This window comes from Gorilla gorilla, chromosome 2 (genome assembly GCF_029281585.2).
Source record: "Gorilla gorilla gorilla isolate KB3781 chromosome 2, NHGRI_mGorGor1-v2.1_pri, whole genome shotgun sequence".
NCBI lineage: Eukaryota > Metazoa > Chordata > Mammalia > Primates > Hominidae > Gorilla > Gorilla gorilla.
Genome location: NC_086017.1, coordinates 64,191,400 through 64,212,841, shown reverse-complemented (window position 1 = coordinate 64,212,841; position 21,442 = coordinate 64,191,400). Strand labels below are relative to the sequence as shown.

General features: G+C 43.3%; 1 protein-coding gene across 3 annotated transcripts in view; it reads right to left on the bottom strand.

The window, feature by feature from the left end:
• Positions 1-21,442, bottom strand: part of CACNA2D3 (calcium voltage-gated channel auxiliary subunit alpha2delta 3) — a 939,729-nt gene that overhangs the window by 722,832 nt on the left and 195,455 nt on the right. For all 3 annotated transcript variants that reach the window (XM_031009416.3, XM_031009417.3, XM_055383540.2), the window contains exon 3: positions 18,938-19,054. In XM_031009416.3, coding sequence (XP_030865276.1) covers positions 18,938-19,054 — 117 coding nt within the window. The remainder of the gene's footprint in view (positions 1-18,937; positions 19,055-21,442) is intronic.

Below are 21,442 nucleotides of genomic sequence, written 5' to 3'. Positions count from 1 at the left end.
GATGAGTTCTATGAAGAAAAGGTATAAACAAGACAACATGAGGGAAAATGATAGCGTAACAGTGGTCATGGTGGGAGGTGTTAGGGGAGTGAAGGGGGTATTTGGGGTAGGGTGAAAGGGGTTCTACCTTAGGCAAGAGGGCCAAGGAATGAAATTTTCCCCAAAGAGAAGAATCCAAGAGGAACCCTGAATATCAAGGAGAGACCAGATTTTGGTGAAGAAGATTCCACTCAGAGAGAACATTGCATGCAAGGGCACTCTAGAAGAGAGAATAGGTTGGCACGTTCACGGAGCTTGAGGGAGGTCCCGGAGGGAACTCAGCAGAAGAGGGGCTGGGAGAGACAGGCGTGGCCAGGACCATTCAATGGCCTTGCCAATGAATTCTGATTTCATTGTAAATAAAGTCAGAAATCATAGAGGATGATAAGTTCTCTGCAATAACGAACCGAACTTCCAGGATTAATACCGGTTGCTTTGATGTATACATTCTATAGACTGCAAAATAATCCCAGGGTTAGAGAAAATAACCTGGCAACTGGGATGCTGGAATGTCTGTGGTGATGCTGCTAATAGCTGCTGTGGCTACACAATGATAACTAGAAAAGACTATTAATGGGCTTTGGCGTGTGTTCAGAATTGGGACACATGTTTTACAGGCCGTTCCTTCCTCAAGCCCCATGAGCCAGGGCAGAATGACCTTCCCTAAGTCACAAAGCGATCAAGAGGCAGAGTCAGGACTTGAACCTGGATCCAGGAGGTCCCACAGACCATTTTCTTCACCAATGAATCAAGTGGCCCATAAGCGACAAGCCCTTTGGACGGCATGCTGGGGAATGCCAGAAAGACAGTATCTGTAAGCGACTGATTGCTGAAGACAGGTGTCATTCTCTGGCTCATCTTCTCCTAGCCCATCCTAACCCAAATAGATACACACACACACACACCCACACACACACACACACACACACACACACACACACACACACGGAGGGGAGATGAAGAGAAGCTATAAAAAGAAGAAAAACACAGCTGAAAGTTGTTTTCAAGTCAAGTGTATCTATCACCTTTTCCTGTGGCAACAGCAACATGCTCACAACCTGCCTGGTTCAGAAAAGAAAAAGAGCACACATGTGGCAGTGGGTTAGAGTTCATATTTTCCTTTGTGGCCCACGGTAAACAAGTTATGGTGTTTTATTCCTGTGCACCCATCACCCAAGCCATAGGAGAAAAACACTGTTCCCAAATGTTTTCTTACTGCAGCGCCTTTGTGCGCCAGTGATTGCTGTAATTTAACCTCCATAATAAAACAGAATCATCACTGGATGACAATTTATAGCACAGTTTCAGAACTGTTTACTTCTTCTATAGTGCTCTATAGTGATTAAGATTTACTGGTGTTGTCTGTCCTTGGGGAGCACTCACACAGCCCTGCCCACAGCCATCGAGCCAGATAAGTGAGGCGCTCACTTAAGGCACCCAAACGTTTTGGATGCAAGTGGCAGCCTGTGTCTTAATAACCAAAAAGGGGTGTCCATGGCTTGATCTACCCCTGTGGACAATGAAATAACCTATAAAGCATTCCAGGTGACTCAGCTTCCTCCCGTGGAGTTGTGCATCTTTCTGATAATTCACTTTGAAGACATATACATGGAATGCCAATGTTATATAACCACCTATTGGAAGAAAGGAGGGTGAAGATGCTGTTTGAAATGAGGCTATTTGACTGGCTGGCTTATTAACGGGGAGGAGGAGGGAATGGCATCGGGGCAATGCAGTGAAAGACACAAGGAAAGAAAGGAAGCGAAAAGACATGGAACTTTAGAGGCATGAAATCAAGTATCAGGAGTGGCAAAGGGGTGGCATCAATAAATCCCCCTCCACTGGAAAAGGACCAGTCTAGTCTTCTCAATAGGGCCTACAACTACTGTGGGACAACTCAGTTTTCCACTAATGCAGAGACAGCAGAACTTAAGCAATGCAGGTATTAATAAGGGTGTTAAAAGTGCATCCATTTTAAAGGAATTCTAAGACAAAGAAGGCTGTGCAGCAATGTCACTGATGGATCTGGACTCTGGAGTTGGACATACTGGACCTGCATCTGCTCTGCCAAGCTTTCCCTCTGTGACGCTGGACCTGCTCAGTTTCCTCATCTGTCAAAAGGAGGTAATAATACCACCTACCTCATGAGGTTGTTGAGAAAATGGAATGTAAAGATGTGTCTTAGGCACAAGGTGGGAAGCCAGGTACAAGGAAAGCAGTTAAGAAAAGTTCACTGTAAATGTTATCTTTCCACCTTTGCACTACTGCTCCAACCTCAGACATCAGCATACCACCATCACCATTTGCCGTATCTGCCTACCACCGTGTGTGCGGATTTCTGTCCGTCTGTCTATCTATCTATGTCTCGTTCTATGTCTGTGTGTATACAGAAACTTGAGCTATTCATACTCTTAGCACATCATCATCACTGGTCCATGCAAGGCCCCATCTTGATTTATATCTTCTCCTTCAGCCCTGACCTCTACTCTTATTCCCCTCCCCCACTTGCACCCACTCTAATGGATTCAATGGACTCCTTAATGGGCATGTGTTTATAGAAAATGCATATGGGTGTTTTATATACTTTTAATTTATATAGATGCTACTGTACTATAAATCTTATGCTATTTCTTACGCATTGTTTTGCTCAAGATCAGTGTGGGTTGCTATGTGATCACTGCTTTTGCAACCACATCCAGCACATTTGAACTGTCCCTTTCCCTAATGATGGGTTCTAGGGAGTCTCTAGCTGCCTTCAAAACCCAGGCTGCAACTGGCCTTCTCACCTCACCTTTACTTAATATGTTTCTTTAAATCAACGTACATAACATATAACTTCCGCTTTAAAAGGAAGTTATATTTGTTATAATGTAAATTTCATGTAACTATTAAAATTATTAGACAGCTATGAGCGTGTGACCCCTGGGCTCCCACAGGTACATCACTCCATTACGGACTGGCCTGATGCTCATTCACACTGGACATCATCCTGCGTTCCACTGATAGGCTGGGGCCGATGAGCTCTGGCTGCCAATCTAGTTTTCCTCTCAAAACATTCTGTTTAACCTGCAGCTTCTCCCGCTCTCAAACAAGCAAGAGCAATGAGAGGACCAAGCAGAGCCTTGAAGCCCCTCCCTCTGTGCCCAAGGAAGACACTGCAATGCAGAGCCTGTTTCACCTTCACTTTCTTCTCCTTGTCCGTCTCAGGGACCCTGCCCAGCTGAGGAAGTCAGGCTGTACAGAGCAGGAGGGCGTCCATGAGCAAGAAGACTATACAGATGGGAGCTCTCCATAACCCACTGGGGCCGCCCTGCAGACAAGTCTCCTGGGATTCTGAGGAGGCAGAGTTTCTTCTAGGTTACCTCCCTGAGTGTCGGAAGCATTGGAACCAGAAACACTCCATCTTTTTTTTTTTTTTTGAGACGGAGTCTTGCTCTGTCACCAGGCTATGTAGTACAGTGGCGCGGTCTCAGCTCACTGCAAACTCCGCCTCCCAGGTTCAAGCAATTCCCCTGCCTCAGCCTCCTGAGTAGCTGGGACTACAAACATGCACCACCACAGCTGGTTAATTTTTTGTTATTTTAGTAGAGACAGGGTTTCACCATTCTGGCCAGGATGGTCTAGATCTCCTGACCTCATGATCCGCCCGCCTCAGCCTCCCAAAAGTGCTGGGATTACAGGCATGAGCCACTGAGCCTGGCCGCAACTCCATCTTAAATAGGGTCTGGGTAAAATAAGGCTGAGACCTACTGGGCTGCATTTCTAGACAGTCAGGCATTCTAAGTCACAGGATGAGACAGGAGGTTGGCACAAGATACAGGTCATAAAGACCTTGCTGATAAAACAGGTGGCAGTAAAGAAGCCGGCCAAAACCCACCAAAACCAAAATGGCAACGAGAGTGACCTCTGGTCGTCTTCACTGCTACAATCCCACCAGCACCATGACAGTTTACAAATGCCATGGCAATGTCAGGAAGTTACCCTATATGGTCTAAAAAGGGAAGGCATGAATAATCCACCTCTTGTTTAGCATATCGTCAAGAAATAACAAAAAAATGAACAACCAGCAGCCCTTGGAGCTGCTCTGCCTATGGAGTAGCCATTCTTTATTCCTTTACTTTCTTAATAAACTTGCTTTCACTTTACTTTACGGACTCGCCCTGAATTCTTTCTTGAGCGAGATCTAAGAACCCTCTTTTGGGGTCTGGATCGGGACCCCTGTCCTGCAATAGTAGCATTTGCCATAGCTGAATTTTTAAAACCTCTTCAAATATTCCTATTAAGTGCTCTATCATATCCATACTTTCTGTAAGATATTAATAATTAGACCAAGAATAATAGTAACTAGTCTTTAGGAAGTAGAACTATGTGCCAGGCACTGGGCTAAAACGCTTTACATCAATGTTCTCATTTGACCCTCAAAAATAACTCCATTAAGTAGGTATTCTAACCCTCATCTTACAGTTAAGGTTCCCAAAGCTTAGGGAGTTTAAGTAAATCGGGGAAGATTATTCAGCTATTAAATGACTAGGACAGGATCTGAGCTGAGTGAGTTTGGTGCCCAAACCAGAGCCTGCTTCTGCTATGCTGGTTGTAAAAGGTACTATTTACATATACAAATAAAAATAAATGACCATTTACAAAGTGTTCACCATGTAACCCATGGGCTCATGCCAGACCCATGTTTGCTCATTTGATCCTCATGTTAGTTTTGAGGTCACTTGTGTGATTGCTTCCATCTCAAGGAGGGAGCGTGTGACCTGGGCTCAGAGCTAGTCTGAGGGAACCAGCCTCAAATCCATTCTTGCCATATCCAGAGAGTCACAATCCCTGCCACATGAGAACACGTCCATTTCACAGACAAGAAAACTGAGACTCAGGGAGGTTCAGGTCTCACTGTCAGTGGATAATGGCTAACCTCAGGTCTCACTGTCAGTGGATAATGGCTAACCTCAGGTCTCACTAGCTCCAAAGCCCAGTTCACTCCCTTCCAAAGTGAACCTGTTTCCCAAGAGATGACTGAACATCTAAGTGCATCAAAGTCTGCATACAAAATAGCCTGTAATCCCAGCACTTTGAGAGGCCAAGGTGGGCGGATCACTTGAGGTCAGGAGTCAAGACCAGCCTGGCCAACATGGTGAAACCCCGTCTCTACTGAAAATACAAAAATTAGCTGAGTGTGGTGGCGAGCGCCTGTAATCCCAGCTACTTAGGAGGCTGAGGCATGAGAATTGCTTGAACCTGGGAGGCAGAGGTTGCAGTGAGCCAAGATCACACTACTGCACTCCAGCTAGCAGAGTGAGACTCTGTCTCAAAAAAAAAATTAAATTTAATTTAAAAGTCTACACATAAAACAAATGACAGGGGCAAAGTCCCTGCACTTCCACTTCTACAAGAGGAAGTAATTCCCAAGGCTGACCTTCTTAAATTGCTGGGGCCAATGAAGCAGGTTAAGGGAGTGTGCTTGGAGAACCACAGCCATTGCTGAAAGTGAGCAAATTATGCATTGTCTCCTTACAACTGCCTCAGAGAGGTGGGACCCAATGGGACACAAGCTCGGAGAACTAACAGGTGACGTTCCCCCTTGGGCTGGCTCCTACGAGGTTCCCTCCACCCATGAATTGTCCAAATGTTGGGGGAGATTCCCTAAACAAGACAATCCTAAACTGGTCCATCTGCTAAATGTAGCTGAAAATTAAAAAGCAGGCTCTTTGCTTCCCTTAAACACAGGCTTCTCGGGCTTTCTCCCAGCACAATAGAGGCAGCTGCACTTCCCAGCTCCCTCCTCCTGAGTGCTGCCCGGGGGGCTTCACTCTCGGTGGGCTGTACAAAAGATCTGTGCTCTCCAGTCTCCAGAGCGCATTTGGCTGGAAGAGAGGAACAGGCAACAAAGGAGCCATCTCAGGGCACCACAGCCTCTGATCACTGAGAAGGCGACATACTTTCTAAGGGTGGGCAGGTGCATATAAATCAATACCCAGAGAAAAGTGGGGAACATGGCAGCTTTTCCCTAGACACAAAGGGAAAGGGAGGCGGCCAATGAGCAGTACAGACACAGAAATGCAAACCCTGCCGCAACTTCCTGTATTCTTAAAATGACACCCGAACTCTTCCAGTGAACGCCTAGCACCCACCAAGCCAGGTGTGTGAAGCACTGGGAGAAAATTGGGGAGCAGAGTAAAATGGACCAACCACTGGCCTGGGAGGTGGTGAGGAAGACATTGAAATAAACACATGAATCGACCACCTCTATTCCACCACACCATGCCCCTCACAGCAGGAAAAAAAAAACCCTTGTCTTGCTCTCTCCTCTCCAAACCCTCTCTCCACTCTATCCTCTTCTCAATGCCTTCAACTGGTCCCACATTCTACTTCCTCTCCAGCTTCACATGTGCTGTTCCTTCTGGTTCTGCCACCTCCCAGGACCTGGTGTATGTTTGGCTTCACTCCCTGGGTTCCCTGGGTGGCACGGCCAGGACTCCCGATTTCAAAGCCTTCCTGTCTCCCCTAATAGCACATAAACTCCATGTGGGGAGGGAGCCCGCTATAAATCTAGATCTTAACAGTAGCCAACCCAAAGACCCCAGGCTGATATAACTTATAGCCCACAAAGCAGACAGGTGGTCAAGGAAAGATGGGGCAGGTGAGGTGAGCATGCTTCCCCACCCACACACAGGCCTTGGACGAATGAAGGTAGCTCAGGACAGGAAAAGAAGACACAAAAATTGCACCTCTACTCTCAAGCTTTTATTTTCTCCTCTTTGAAATGACAGGAATTTTCAAAGAAATAAGCACTTCATCCCACTCCCGACAGGCATTAGTTCAAAGCATCACTCCCCAATCCAATTCTCAGCTGTGGTTACCAGATAAATCAGAGAACCTGAACTTGATTTACACATCGGATGTGTTTCAAAGTGGCATATAAGTAAATACACATGCATGCTCACGTGTCCTATACATATGTGAATTATATCTCAGTAAAGCTGCTTAAAAATTGCAAGGGTGGCTGGGTGCTATGTTTCAAGGTTGTGCCAATAATTAGATAACTGCTTTTTAAATGCTAACAACTCAGTTATTAAGACAAGTTGTACACATGACAAACATCAGAGAGGAGATGTGAGAATCTAATTTAAAATCATTGACTATGCAAATGTGAAATTTCAAAATATGTAAATGCACCACACTGTGATAAAAAGGAAGGATACATGGGGCTAATTTCTTCCTGTTAATTCTGCTAAAATAACCCCTTTATTGTCCCGTTCCTGCCATGGTGAGCTCTTTGTGTTGTTGTTGATGAAGGCTTAATGCTCTTTCTTTCTAGAACGAAGTTTAATGAATTATTTTTTCTATAAGGTGCCTGTGCAGAGAGATAAGTGCCACATATTCAAATGTAGCCACTTTGAGCATTTTTCATCCCCTTCTCCATGTGACCAATACTGTCTCAGTCCATGCTACAGGAAAGTTATGCTGGGGACCAGGGTGGATTGAGGGAGGGAGGGGATAGCTCTGATTTTCATTTGCCGATTCTATGAATGGGACCAGACTGGGAATTATTTACATGAATCAAACCTTTTTGAGATTGGGAGAAAACAGACAACAAAACAAATAGAACTTTTTATAGGTGAGGGCTGAACAAGAGCTAAACATCCTCAAATGTTAAAGGTGAAGAAAATCTCAGTCTCATTTGGTAGTTCAGGAACTTTAAAAAAGAAAGATTCCATGTCCCCTTATAATGCACATTCTTACCTTAAATCCTTTGAATGGTCTTTCCCCCGCACCCAGCCAAGAATTTTTTAAATCCAACTTCACAAGTATCACTTAAATGAGATAATATATGCAAAGCATAGCATAGTGTCTTGGCAAGCAAGAAGCACTCAGTAATGTGATGATCATGATGACAACAGAGATGATATCAATGATGAAAACAATGGCAATGACTCCAGCTGGCTTTCTGTGAGGGAATTATGAAAGCTATAAGTATGCTGCCTACTTCACATACACATAGACTCTGCTAACCCTAATCTGACTAATGCAGGGGTTGCAAACTCAATGTTCCTTGGGGCCAGAGTAGCAAATAAACGACTAGGGAGCTGCATGGAAATCAACCAATAGAGACATTCATGCTGATGCTGATTGCTTTTCTATGGACATGGAGGCCCAGGATGGCTATACTTCTCCATTTTCCAAGATTTAAATCTGGATATTTTAATATCACTACATATTTTTATATGTGATTTCATTTTTCCACCTTAAAGCCCACACAGACCAAGTAAAAGGTATCTACAACCAGGATTGGCCTGGGGGACACAGGTTTACAATTCTGATGTGATTAATTATTTTTTATTTCCCCATCTCCAGTGACGAAATTCCCATGAAAATGAATGCTCATGTGTCAACCACCAACCCCCACACTCCTGCCCATCCCCTCCATTATAAACACATGTATACTGAACATACTTCCCTAGAAAAAAAATCATCTCTACCAAATCTGGTCTCAGAGGCCAACCCTAATTCCCCCGTGTGGACCACGGCAAGCTGATGCACTATCCCCAGACCATGGCCACAGTGACTGCAATGACAGACTCCCAGCACATCAAGGGAATGGATCCACTGAGCCCTTTGAAGGGAAGTCCTCTTGGAGACAGGCTGCCAGGCTCAAAAGCCATCCTAACAGAGGCCACCCACTGGCTGGCCAAGAGGCTGCCTGCAGGCCTCCGCTCCCCTATGAGTCTGACTGTGCTCCAGTCAGACTGGAGCTGCTTCCATCATCTCTGTGCAGCTGGTACCCATGTATTCATGGCTGGCTAAAAGTCATAAGAGTCCGAATCTTTGCCCAGCCTAGAGTTTTTACTAAGGCAACTCCTGCATTAGTCAAATCAGGGCCACAACCTGGGTTAGGGTTAGCAGTCTTTGAGTGTCTGCAGAAACACCTACTTGAGGTAGGAAGACTCCTGCTCATTGGCTGGAGTGGGGCTGTCTATGAGCAACTCCAACCATGACCCTGGATGAGGAGTCTGCTTTCTGACATCCATCACGGGCTTCGCAGAAGTACTAGAGAAGTTCCTCTCTATAAATCCCATCAAACAGACTCACGAAATGCTCCAGAGTCACTGGGTGCAGTGAGGGGAGGCTCTCTAAGTATATTCCTAAGGATCTGATTTTCCTTCCCAAGTGACACACACACACACACACACACACACATCAATTAAAAAGCACACAAGAACAAAAAATCCACATTTACCCCTGATAGTACAAAGCCTTGCATGTTCATCTATTCAGGCTGCCAGTAAGCCTGGGATGTGCAATAAATGATATCCCAGCTGATTTTTAACAAAGATTCTGATTACTCACAAGGGCTGTCATCTCTCCACTGAATGCAGTGTAAATGAAATGCCAATGAATTCCTAACTATCTTTTCATTTTCCCCCTCATAACCTAATTTAGAAAATGTAAATAATCTCACTCTGTTTGCAGGACCAGCTGCTCCTCACCTCCATATGGGAAACTGAGTAAAGACCAAAAAAGTACAACCAATGCCACCAACACATCGCTAGTTAAACAGACTAAATATGCATTCAAAATATTTCTGAAACCCTTTAATTTGTTGCTGGTAATTTATAAAATTATAGACAGTGGTCTTTTATTATCATTATTATTATTATTATTATGGCTTTCTTCTGTCATTTGGATCTCTTGATGGTAACACATCAGCAATTCACCCATCATAATTTCCTCCCACCCACAAACCTTTTAAGATTGCTTTTGCCTGGCCTGAGTATAAATTAAGAGGCATTGTTTTCTACCTGGCCTAGTGTAGAACAACAACAACAACGTAATACTCTGAAAAATCAGAACTGGGACAAACATCTTGGTGCCACATTGCTGTGTCAGGTTCATTCGCTTGGAGCCGACAGTGGAGGATTCTGGAAAGTCCACGAACCCCACAGTTGCTTTGCAGTTGGGCTCTAATACTTTCTTTTCCCCTTTATCAGGAGTTCTCTGGCCAAAGGGAAGGGGTGTAGCCCATACCATCCCATATCACCCTCACTTTAAGTTATCCTGACCCCAAGACAAAGGCCTGTAAGTCAATCCACAAACATTTACTGAGCACTTAACTATAGTTTGAAGCACCGTAGTAGGCACTGGGGCCAGAGTAAAGGCAAGTTGGGACAAGAAAAGAAATAGTACAGTTTAACAAGGGGAAAGAGTATTACCAGGCAATGTATGAAAATAAAAAATAAAAATGAAGAAGAAATGGCTAATACACATGTAAAAAGATGGTCAACTTAACTACACAGTACCTTTCAGAGAAGTCAATCAAAGTGACCCTGGCGGTCAGTCTGGGTGCTCAGACAATGAGCCATCTGGAAACAGGGCCCCTTCCCGTTTCCAGGGGAAACGAGAGGGAAGGTGAGAGGGGCTGCACCAAGCTCAAATTCTCTGGCAACTACTGACTTTCTCCCACAGTAGTGGGGAGGCTGAAACACCCTGGGCACCACAGTCCCTAGGTACTGAGCCACCGATGCTCCCAGCTGATTCCTCCAAACAGCTGGCACCCCAAAGTCAGGAAGCTTAGTGCTAGTTAGCCTGTCCCTCCTCCTCAGGACTGTTCCCATGATACACTCCAGAAAGGGAGGAGAAGGGGAGGGCCCCTCCAAGCATGTCCAGCAGAGTGCCTACACCCACATTCCTCTCTGTGGGAGGATGGGGATCAGAACCTGGGCCATCTCTCTGTTTTGGCAAGCCCATGCTCTGTGTGACATGGTGTAATTTCCTCAAACCCTGGTGCAGGACAGATGAGGAGCCAGAGGGACCCACTGTGCCAAACGGTGAGTAATTAAAGAAAATAACTTGAGGCCAGGCGTGGTGGCTCATGCCTGTAATCCCAGTACTTTGGGAGGCTGAGGTGGGCGGATCACCTGAGGTCAGGAGTTCAAGACCAGCCCGGCCAACATGGTGAAATCCCATCTCTACTAAAAATACAAAAATTAGCCAGGCATGGTGGCGGACACCTGTAATCCCAGCTACTCAGGAGGCTGAGGCAGGAGAGTCGCTTGAACCCGGGAGGCGGAGGTGGTAGTGAGCCAAGATTGGGCCATTGCACTCCAGCCTGGGCAACAAGAGTGAAACTGTGTCTCAAAACCAAAAAAACAAACAAACGAAACAAAACAAAAAACCATGAGATACTATAGTTGGCCAAAAGACTAATAATAGTCAAATACTAGAGAGGATAATGCGGAAATAGTTCCCCTCCAACCACACAGGTGGGAACATAGGCAGGCATAGCATTGTCTGAAGAACAATCTGGCAAGATACACCCAAAGCCTTAATTTCAATTCTAGGAATACATCCTAATAAATGCATCAAATAAATGGACAAAAGTTTCTTTGCAAGAGAGTTTATCATATTATTGCTTATAACGGTGAAACACTATGGATGCCATCAATGTTCACTAAGAGAGAGCTGCTTGATTGGAACATCCAGAAAGCAGTCATGAAAAATAATAGAAATCTATATTCATTGACATGTCCACAACATGTAATCTTTTAAAAAGCTTGTTACGAGAAAGAATAATCCAATGTTTAAAAGTTTATATACACCCACACATATCTATATACTCATGCACAAACAGAAAAAAAAACCTGTAAGGACAGAAACTAAGACGCTGAAAAACGAAAGGTATTGAGAGACATTAAGTACCGTTTGATACTTACTTCTTCATGCTGTGATCTTTCCTTTCCCCTTTTTCATTTTCTGCACATTATTTTTTCTTTCACGATGAATATGTATGACTTTTATAACCAGTAAAAACAAAAAGCATTAAAAAACACATGGGTGCTTCTACAGTAGACATAGAAAACACAAAACTAAGACTTCCATAAAGCTTTGCAAATGGAAAGCGTTTAGTCCAATTATTTGGGAAAGAGATAAATAACCATGAAGTTGAGGAGGGTTTGATGCAATGGTTCTACCCACAAAGAAGAATGCTTTCTACAGGCCAACACCCCCAGAATAAGCAGGAAAGTTAGGATACAGTCCACCAAGTCAAGCCAACTTCAAAGATGTGAGGCTGATAGAAAACTGAGAGCTTGAGGAGAGAAGACATGAAATTGCACATACAAGTCATCCGGTGGTTCCCCTTCCTTCCCTTTAGTGGTAAGCATATACCGCCAAGGGGGTGGACAAGTTGTTCACTCTCAACGTGGTAGGGACAGCAGTCTTCTGGGCCTAGCTGTGAGGCTCAGGTTGGTTCAAACTGAAGTATGTTAGCGGAAACCCTGGGCCCATTTGGGGTGAAACCCACGAGGACCACGCAGTTCCATGTGGTTTTGTTCTCAGCCATTAACCAAAGATGGTTCACTGACCTCATTAAAACTGGTGAATACAGATTGTTGCTCTTTTTTAAGATTCTTCCGGTTTGAGGTTTTTGCTCTAAATTTCCTTACATATATACGTACGATTTTGCAAGCAACCCAGTTCACCAAAAAAAGGGGACAAATAGACCACAAGATACATCAACATAAAAAATTAATAGTCTCCTCCCTCTATCTGTGACTCAAAACAGAAAACATTATTTTTTTCTGAAACAAATGTACTGCTCTTTCAAAGTACAAGCTTTGAAATTCTGAGATGAGATCAGAGATGAAAACAAGACAGAAAACAAAAATATTTTAGATCTATACAGCCATATATACCTCCACTGCCTGAGAACTTAAAGTGATCCTGACACTGTTAGGCTATATTCAGTTCCCAAAACCTCCACAACTCATTTTGGACTTAACATGTAAAGAAAATAATCAGTTCTGTCTTAAGAACCTTTCCTTAACTTACAAATGGATAAACGGAATCAATTATTTCATTTCCAATGTAATCCTTTTGAAAGTATGCCTCAAACACAATTTTCACAATGTCTATAGATCAGATGAGTTTTTAAACCAGAAGTATTCATATAGTCCCTACAGATATTAATTCCTTATACAGCTTACATTTTGGGGATGGAGTATGCTTTACTTGGGTGCATCCTGCTTTTCATGCCTCACTGTATATATTCCCATAAAAACACTGATGTATGTTATAGTCATACATATGTAGACAGGCGCCAGTCAAAAAACATTCCAAGAAAGTTGCTTTAATAGTACCCTCTAGCTTTTTGGAAGATTGGCGTAAATCTCTTCTGCAGAGAGAAAAATCCATTTTTCTGAGAAGGTAAATGTTTATTAAATGCAAATACTGATATTCGTTTCCTAGGAAAAATGTCTTGCTGCATGTGGAATTTCTCGATAAAAAGCTTTCAAGTCCCAGGTTTCTCCAGATAAACCCCTATCGGTGAACTGATGCGTGAATGCACTGAAATTGAATTACTGTACAACAGCAATTACTTTCCACAGTACAGCTATAATGGGAATCAGTTCCACAATGAACAGCAGGTAACTATAGGAAGGGGGGAAAACTTAATATAAAATCTAGTCTCCTTTAGCTCTTCCCAACAAGCAAAGGTATTTATTTTTAAGCAAAACACTCTTTTTGAGGGCCTGATTTATCATTTTATCAATGTAAATCAAAAAATAAGTGAAACAACATTAAGTTTATTTACAGGTGTGAGTTTCAGGGTGCTTTCAAGATTTATTAAATATCTTACCCAAGGTTTGAAAACAATTGGCTCATCACAGAGTAGGTCTAGCTACAACTTGTGTTTTATATCTCTTCACATTCCCCAAAAGAGTTCATTCTTTTAGATACATCTAATTAATTGTAATGTTTTGCTTGAAATGCTACCACAACAGATACTATCCTATAATCCCCCCAGTGCTCCTTCCCGCTCTGAAACCTGTTAAAGTTTGTGGAGGTCTGAAGTCTGCACAGGCTGACATTTAAGGTCCTCTGAATCAGTGTCTGGCCCTGAAACCAGGAACACCTGAGAAGACCAGAGGAGGTTCTAAGTCCAGCTCAAATCAGTGTGATGAAGGCAATGGCAGAGCTGTTCAGTGCAACCAAAGGCAAAATCCACTAGAAGGAATTCACCTTTAGAAAACCATCCTAGAGAATATTAGCATAAAATCATAAATTCACCAAAGTCTTTTTGTCATTTCCTGGTTTACCTGCTTTTCTCTTGTGCTGCTCATCTCAGTTATATGTACCACACCAAAATTACAGGATCATGACATCCCCTTGGCTGTGATGGAATTGGTCCTCAAAGTATATCCTTACAATCAGAGATGTCCGTGGTTACGCAGTTACTTCCTACAGATTCTCTTCCCACTGCACATTTGGCTGTGCCTGCTCAGAGTTCCCTGGAGCCCCAGATAATGCTTGCAGTTGATTGATAGTTTGTGCTACTCCCCCTGAAGGGCTGGATTTTAAAGACAAAGGAAAGGCTGGGGGCAGCCTGTCCATATAACCAAGGTCATGCAATATAACCCTTCTGCCTTCTCCCTCCCCTCAAATCAGGGTACATTTCTCAACATCAGCAACTCAGGAGAAAGGGGAGTGGTTTCAAATTTGCCTTCCATCAATATCAAAGATGAGCTCTGACTTGTGACACAGACAAGCATTTCCAGGTGTCACTTAGGAATGGTCTGATGGGAATCCACAGTTGGCAGAGGACTGGTGCATATCCTTTCCTCTATGTCCAACATGTGAAATATCTCCCTTGAAATGTTAATGAACTAAAAGCAAATGGACTCCATTTCTTGTCCATTCGTAGGGACTTAAAACTTGACAAACTGCTTAGCAATATTAATTGAGGGCTTGGTAGCATAAATATGTCTGAACAATGAAGGTGAGAGATGGTGCCTTGGGCACAACTGCTATACACAAAAGCAAGCAGGAGCATGGCCATATCAAATAACCTATAGCTAGCCTCTGCGTGGGTGTGAAAAAATTACTTAAACCACCAATGGCATTAAAAAGAACTAGAAAATATTAGTTAAGAAATGCTACCATAATGATGGCACCATTATGTTAATGGAAATTACTGAAGCTAAGGTTATTTATAATTTGCTAGCCTGAAAAAAAAGTTACATATAGTCCATTACCAATGAGATGACAGGGGTTATGTAATGGGCAGGCCACTTTAGGTTTCACATTTACTTCAGACATCTGACGGGGAGAAAATAGGACTTTCTGTGATAGGATAATTGCATAGTGGAGAGTAATTCAAATAGGAGATGAGGATGATAAAATCACTCTGATTCAACTAATCACTGGGAAAAGTGATGGAGGAAAATGATGAAATCAAGCCAGAAGAGACAGAAAAAAAGATCAACATTGTTTAACAGGCAGGAGATGACAGGCTACATTAAAGGACGAGCTTATTGTAGTACTCCATTTTTTTCCCCAGCACTAACTGAACCTAGTTTCACAGACTAAAGGTGTTGTTATTGTAGCTTCCTAAATTGCTACTGCCAGACTCATATTTTATATACATCAATGGAAATGTTAATAAATCAGGGTTGTTTGTGAACCAGGTTTCTCTTACACACGTCCCTGGAGTCACCACTGATTCACACTAGGAAAACCCAAGGTAGGGCACCTGAACCTGGGACCCAATTCCAACTGCTGGGGGAGGGGGATGGGGGCTTGGAAATGGAAGATTCCTAGGTGTGGCGCATCAGAGTGATAGGGCCAAACCTAAAACCTGTTCTGTTTCTGACCTATCAGAAAATAGCGGGGTGGGGGCCCAGCACGGTGGCTCACGCCTGTAATCCCAGCACTTTGGGAGGCCAAGGCAGGCAGATCACGAGGTCAGGAGATCGAGACCATCCTGGCTAACACAGTGAAACCCCGTCTCTACTAAAAATACAAAAAATTAGCCGGGCGTGGTGGCGGGTGCCTGTAGTCCCAGCTACTGGGGAGTCTGAGTCAGGAGAAAGGCGTGAACCCGGGAAGCGGAGCTTGCAGTGAGCTGAGATCGCGTCACTGCACTCTAGCCTGGGCTACAGAGCAAGACTCTGTCTTTAAAAAAAAAAAGAAAAGAAAAGAAAAAGAAAAGAGGAGAGGAGAGGAGAGAAAAGAGGGGGTAGGGTCACTGCCCAGTGGCTGGCATGGGAAAGGACCCCACCTTGTCTCACAATGGTGCATTCCAGTGCAAGGCTACAAATAATGACTCCACTGCAAACCCATGGGCAAATTTGGACCTGAGGTCTTTGCTCTTCAAATGTTCACAAATCTCACAGGCAAACAGCAACTTTTCCTAATGGAGAATGAAGGTATCATTAAAATAGGAAAAGAGTCACACTCACTGCTTCCCTGGCCTCCAAAGGGACATCTCATTCCAAATGGCATATGGGTCCTGAGTGTTAACAAGAGAGCCACATGGTTCACAGTGAGGACAAGGCCCATCTCTACTATCCCCAGACTAAACCCCTACGTGACATACAAACTCTCTTTAAAGACGGGCGTGGGGAAATCCACATAACACTGGACCAATTAACCAAGATGTTACAGGCTCGAGCATCAAGCGTAATTACAGAAGGCCTGTGCGTTTATTTTAAAATATATAGAATACACATTGCAAGGAATCTGGCTGCCTTTATTCTGGGAATATTTCAATTTAAACAGAGCAACTTATTTTTTTCTTCTCAAAGGAACTACACCCACCATACCAAATCGTCTTTTTTTTTTATCTTCACTAATTTAACACAAAAAGGTTTTAAAATTAGGCAATATGAAGACGCTAAACCCAGTTCACGCTCCCTCCTGTCATCATCCAGGTGCTTCCTAAAGCTGCAAGACTACCTCCTATCAGATGTTCACAGATTGGAAGGCCCTTTAACCAGCTGTAACAGCAAACGTTTACTGAACATTTACTGTTTGCCAGACACTGAGCTAAATAAACACCTTACATAGATACAGAGGTACTGCAACCCCACCACCTAGGTGTAAAAATTAACTCTGCTGAGCCCTGCCCACGTGACCTGGGCAAATGACTTCACCCTGCCAAGCCTGTTTGGTCATTTCTAAGACACCAATAATAACAGTGTCTCACTCCTAGTGTTGATGCAAGAATGAGATTGCATACATAAAGTGATTAGCACAGGGGCTGGTGCATCTGAACTCAATAAGTGTAAGCACGTATTAATTAAATCATTGACTTCTCGTAATGCCGCCAGGCTGGTAAGTGAGGAAAAAGAGATTCACAGGGGTTACTCAGCTTTGCTCACTGGTCTCCCACCTTGGGGCAGAACTGAGATTCGGGACAGTTCCACTACTTTCAGAGCCCATGTCTCACTGACCACGTGGGCCCACTGCCTCAAGGAGGTGAGGTCTAGGTTCTGGTGCTGGCTGGACCTCTGTGTCAAGGCAGCATGCTGCACGGCCCCCTCCCCCCGCCACTCCCAATGCTCCCCTAATTCCAGGCACCAGGGCTACTTTGTCAATTGTAGAAGCAGAACCTAAAGATATTTATGTCCTTTTCTCCTCTAAAATTCTGTGATTCACAAAGAAATGCATGCTAAAATAATATGTCCCCCTCTCAAACTGACAATGCTGTTACTAGTTTTTGTTTGTTTGTTTGTTTGTTTGTTTGTTTTTTTGCAACGATTTCAGAAAATAAGCACTTGCACACCACTGTCGCTGGAGCAGCTGTGAATTGGCACAACCTTATCTGGACAGAAATGCTTTCATATGCATAAAGAACCTTGAAGATTGCTTCTGAGCCTCTGAACTGTCTTCTGTGTTCTGGAATTCACATTAAGGAAATACACTCCAGGATACTGAAAGCAAGGAGGCAGTAAAGAATGTGGACTCTGGGGTCATTATGACTGGAGCTCTCTCTCACTCGTCATGTGACCTCTGAGAAGCTACTCAACTTCTTCCTCTCAGTCTCCTCTCTTGTAAAATGGGGATAATACTAACATCCACCACGGAGGTGTTACAAGGATAATACAAGTGAGTACATATACAGTCCTTAAAGGAACAGTTTACCTGTAGTAGGTGCTTGGTTGGTTGATCCATTATAAATATATAAGAAGATTCACTGCAGCATTATTTACGTCAAAACTTGCAAGTGAGCGAGGTGTGGTGGTACATACCTGTAGCCCCAGCTATTCAGGAGACTGAGGTGGGAGGATCATTAGAGCCCAGGAGTTTGAGAACAGCCTGGGCAACACATCTCTTAAAAACTTTTTTTTTTTTTTGAGCCAGAGTCTCACGCTGTCACCCAGGCTGGAGTGCAGTGGCGCAATCTTGGCTCACTGCAACCTCCGCCTCCTGGGTTCAAGCAATTCTCCTGCCTCAGCCTCCCAAGTAGCTGGGATTACAGGCACCCACCAACACACCCGGCTAATTTTTATATTTTTAGTAGAGACAGGGTTTCACCATGTTGGCCAGGCTGGTCACGAAGTCCTGACCTCAGATGATCTGCCTGCCTCGGCCTCCCAAAGTGCTGGGATTACAGGCATGAGCCACCGCGCCCGGCCAATAAAAACTTTCAAATAACTCAGACATCCAAATATATAGGAACAGTTATATCAATTATGACACACTCATAGACTGAAATGTTATGCAACCATTTGAGAAAATCACAAAACACAGTGACACAAGAAAATGCTCAGACTAGAGCTTAGTTGAACCCTAGTGTACCTTTGAATGGTTTTTGGCCGTTACTGAATGCATCATACAGTTACAGGCCCACGTTGTATGGCTGTACAATTAGTGGCAGCTCTGCTGAAGGCATACATTTACCAGAATAAAACTGGCACAGGAACCCTCTATGAAAAGGGCAGTTTGTGCCCCTAGTGACTGCTTTTCTTGGCTAACGAGACTGTAAAAATAAAAGTATTTACGTAATAGATGAGTGAGTCGACTTTTATCTTTGAGAGATTGGTTCATCAATGCCATCCCCTGAAGCTGCCTTTGTGTCTTCAGGTGATACAGGGCACAAAACAGAGGCACTTACCCTGACGGCCTCAGACTTCTTGTGAAACATCTCTTCCATGTTCTTTGCCAGCTTCTTTACCAGTTGGAGGCCATCGATTTCTTCTATGGCAACGTCTTTCTCATACTCTTTGTATTTCTGTAAGAAGAGAGGGCAACATTCAAGACACATTACACCGTAAAACACCACAGCTGTGATTTCAGACCACATCTACCCACAAGGAATAAATAAAGATAAAATTACACCATGACTGCTTCTGGTGAATTTGTGGATATTAAACTGTGTTTCAAAATTATTAAGCCAACTAGGGAGAAGCATGAAACTGACTCTGGCTCTCCTGGGAGACTTAACCAGCACCCAGGAAAGGAATATATCTTAACCCAATTAAACTATCATCTGTCTATTTATAAGGGACTGATTTCACCCACAGTTGACTCAAATTCTCAATAAAGACAATTTTTCATTTAAAAGCCATCACATACCCTGGTAGTTTATCTGTTTAAATGTGCAGTTCTCAAAGTGATCCCAAAACTCCTATGGGTCCCTGAGACCCTTTCAGGGTCCATGAAGTCCTCATTTTTCCAACAGCATGTCTATGTGAAGCCAGATTTTCTTCAGCAACCAATCACAAGAGATTGAACACAGAAGCAGATATGGGAATCCACCTATTTCCTCTTAAATCAAATATTAAAGAGATTTGCAAAATGAAAAACAGCTACTCCTCTAATTTTTTAATTCTGGAAAGTATTGTTATTTTCCATAAAATATATTATAATATATACGTTAACATGTAATGAGTTTTTTTATCCTTGTATTAATCACTTTTTGAATTTCTTGGTTTTAATTTCTAATATGGTAAATATCAATAGACACAAGTAACCCACATAACGAGACGCTCTCAGGGAGTCCTCAGGACTCTGTAACAGAGTGTAAAGGGTCCTGAGACCCAAAACACGGTTTAACTAAAGATTTAATTTTGTTCCTAGTGGAAGGAAATATTGTTTATTAATAGGAACCTTCCAAATGAAGTTTATAACACTTTTAATGTCAACATGAATCCATCACATTTATTTGGTTATCAAACAGCTGGAAAATTAAAGATGCTGGGTAAGATATATCTACTCTTATTTGTGGGGAAACTCTGAATCAGTTTACTAATTCCTCACCCCAAGCTCTTACCCAGGGAAATCAAGGGGCTCCACATCTCATCTCAGCTCTAGAGACCTTAAGAGTTAGTTGTGAAAAGGAAAATGTATTACATTTTAATGGCAGAATAATTTTTGAGATATAAATCTACATTTTCTCTCCATTCATTCCTCCCATCCTATACCTTCAAAATGTAAATTGGGAGGCTCAGTTTCTCCTTGACTCGAGGAAGGGGGTGTGAGTGTGTGTGTGTGTGCGTGTGTGTCACAAAATGCTTCCCTTCCTTGCTCAAATGCTCAAATGTCCAAGTCTTTTGACGCAGTAATACTGGGTATCCTGAAATGAGATTACTGTTTGAGGACAAGGGGAGGAACTCTAAGGAAAGCAACGAATGTAAAAAGAGAACTCCTCAGATCCTTAAACTAAAACAAAATCCTTAGAGCCTAGAGGTGAGGCTGGAGGCATCTGGCCATGTGTTCTAGGAGCAGCAAGATACCCCTCTCTTAGCCTGAGCAACATAGTGAGACCCAGTCTCTACAAATTTTTTTTTGTTTGTTTTTAATTAATCAGATATGGTGGCACATGTCTGCAGTCCCACTGCTTGGTGAGCTGAAGTGGAAGGATTGCTTGAGCCTGGGAGGTTGAGGCTGCAGTGAGCTATGATTATCCCACTGTACTCCAGCCTGGGTGACACAGTAAGGCCTTGTCTCAGAAAAAAAAAGAAAAAAAAAAAAAAAGATACTCCTCTTACCCTTACAGGCAGGTAGGAACCTAGACATGGACTCCCCAGCAACCCCGTATTCACTGGCATAGGGGAAGTGGGAAGAGGTCCTCAAAATGGATCTCTTCCTCTGACCTGAATATTAGACCCAAGAGCTTGGAGTTTCTCAGCATTAAGTTGACCCTGGAAAAATTAAGAAGTGGTATTTCTGGACCATGTGAGTCTAGACCAAGATTGACATCTGCTACACTGCTTATTAGATGTTTTGAACTGCTTTACATGGTCCTATAATTGATCATGAGTTGTAGTTTCATGTTTCCCCCCGCTCCCTGAAAACATCCATAAAAATCTTATGAGTTTCTCTTGCATCTCACCTGAAAAACCATTTATTCCTTCAATCTAGACTCTTCTCTCTCCCCACCAAAGCTGTCCTATTCTCCAACACAAGAAGGCTTCATGCTCCATCCCAGACCCCAAAACCGTCTGTGCTCTTCTCTCCTGGCATCATAGATTGTGTGGCCCTGGAAGCAAGGACAGGTCCTTGTGGTTGCTGCCACAGCCCACAGCAGACACAAAAGACTTCTCTGGATGGAGCCTATTGCAGAGTAATTGCAATTTTACAATGCAAGGAAGATGGAAGGAAGGATGCAGCTGCATTT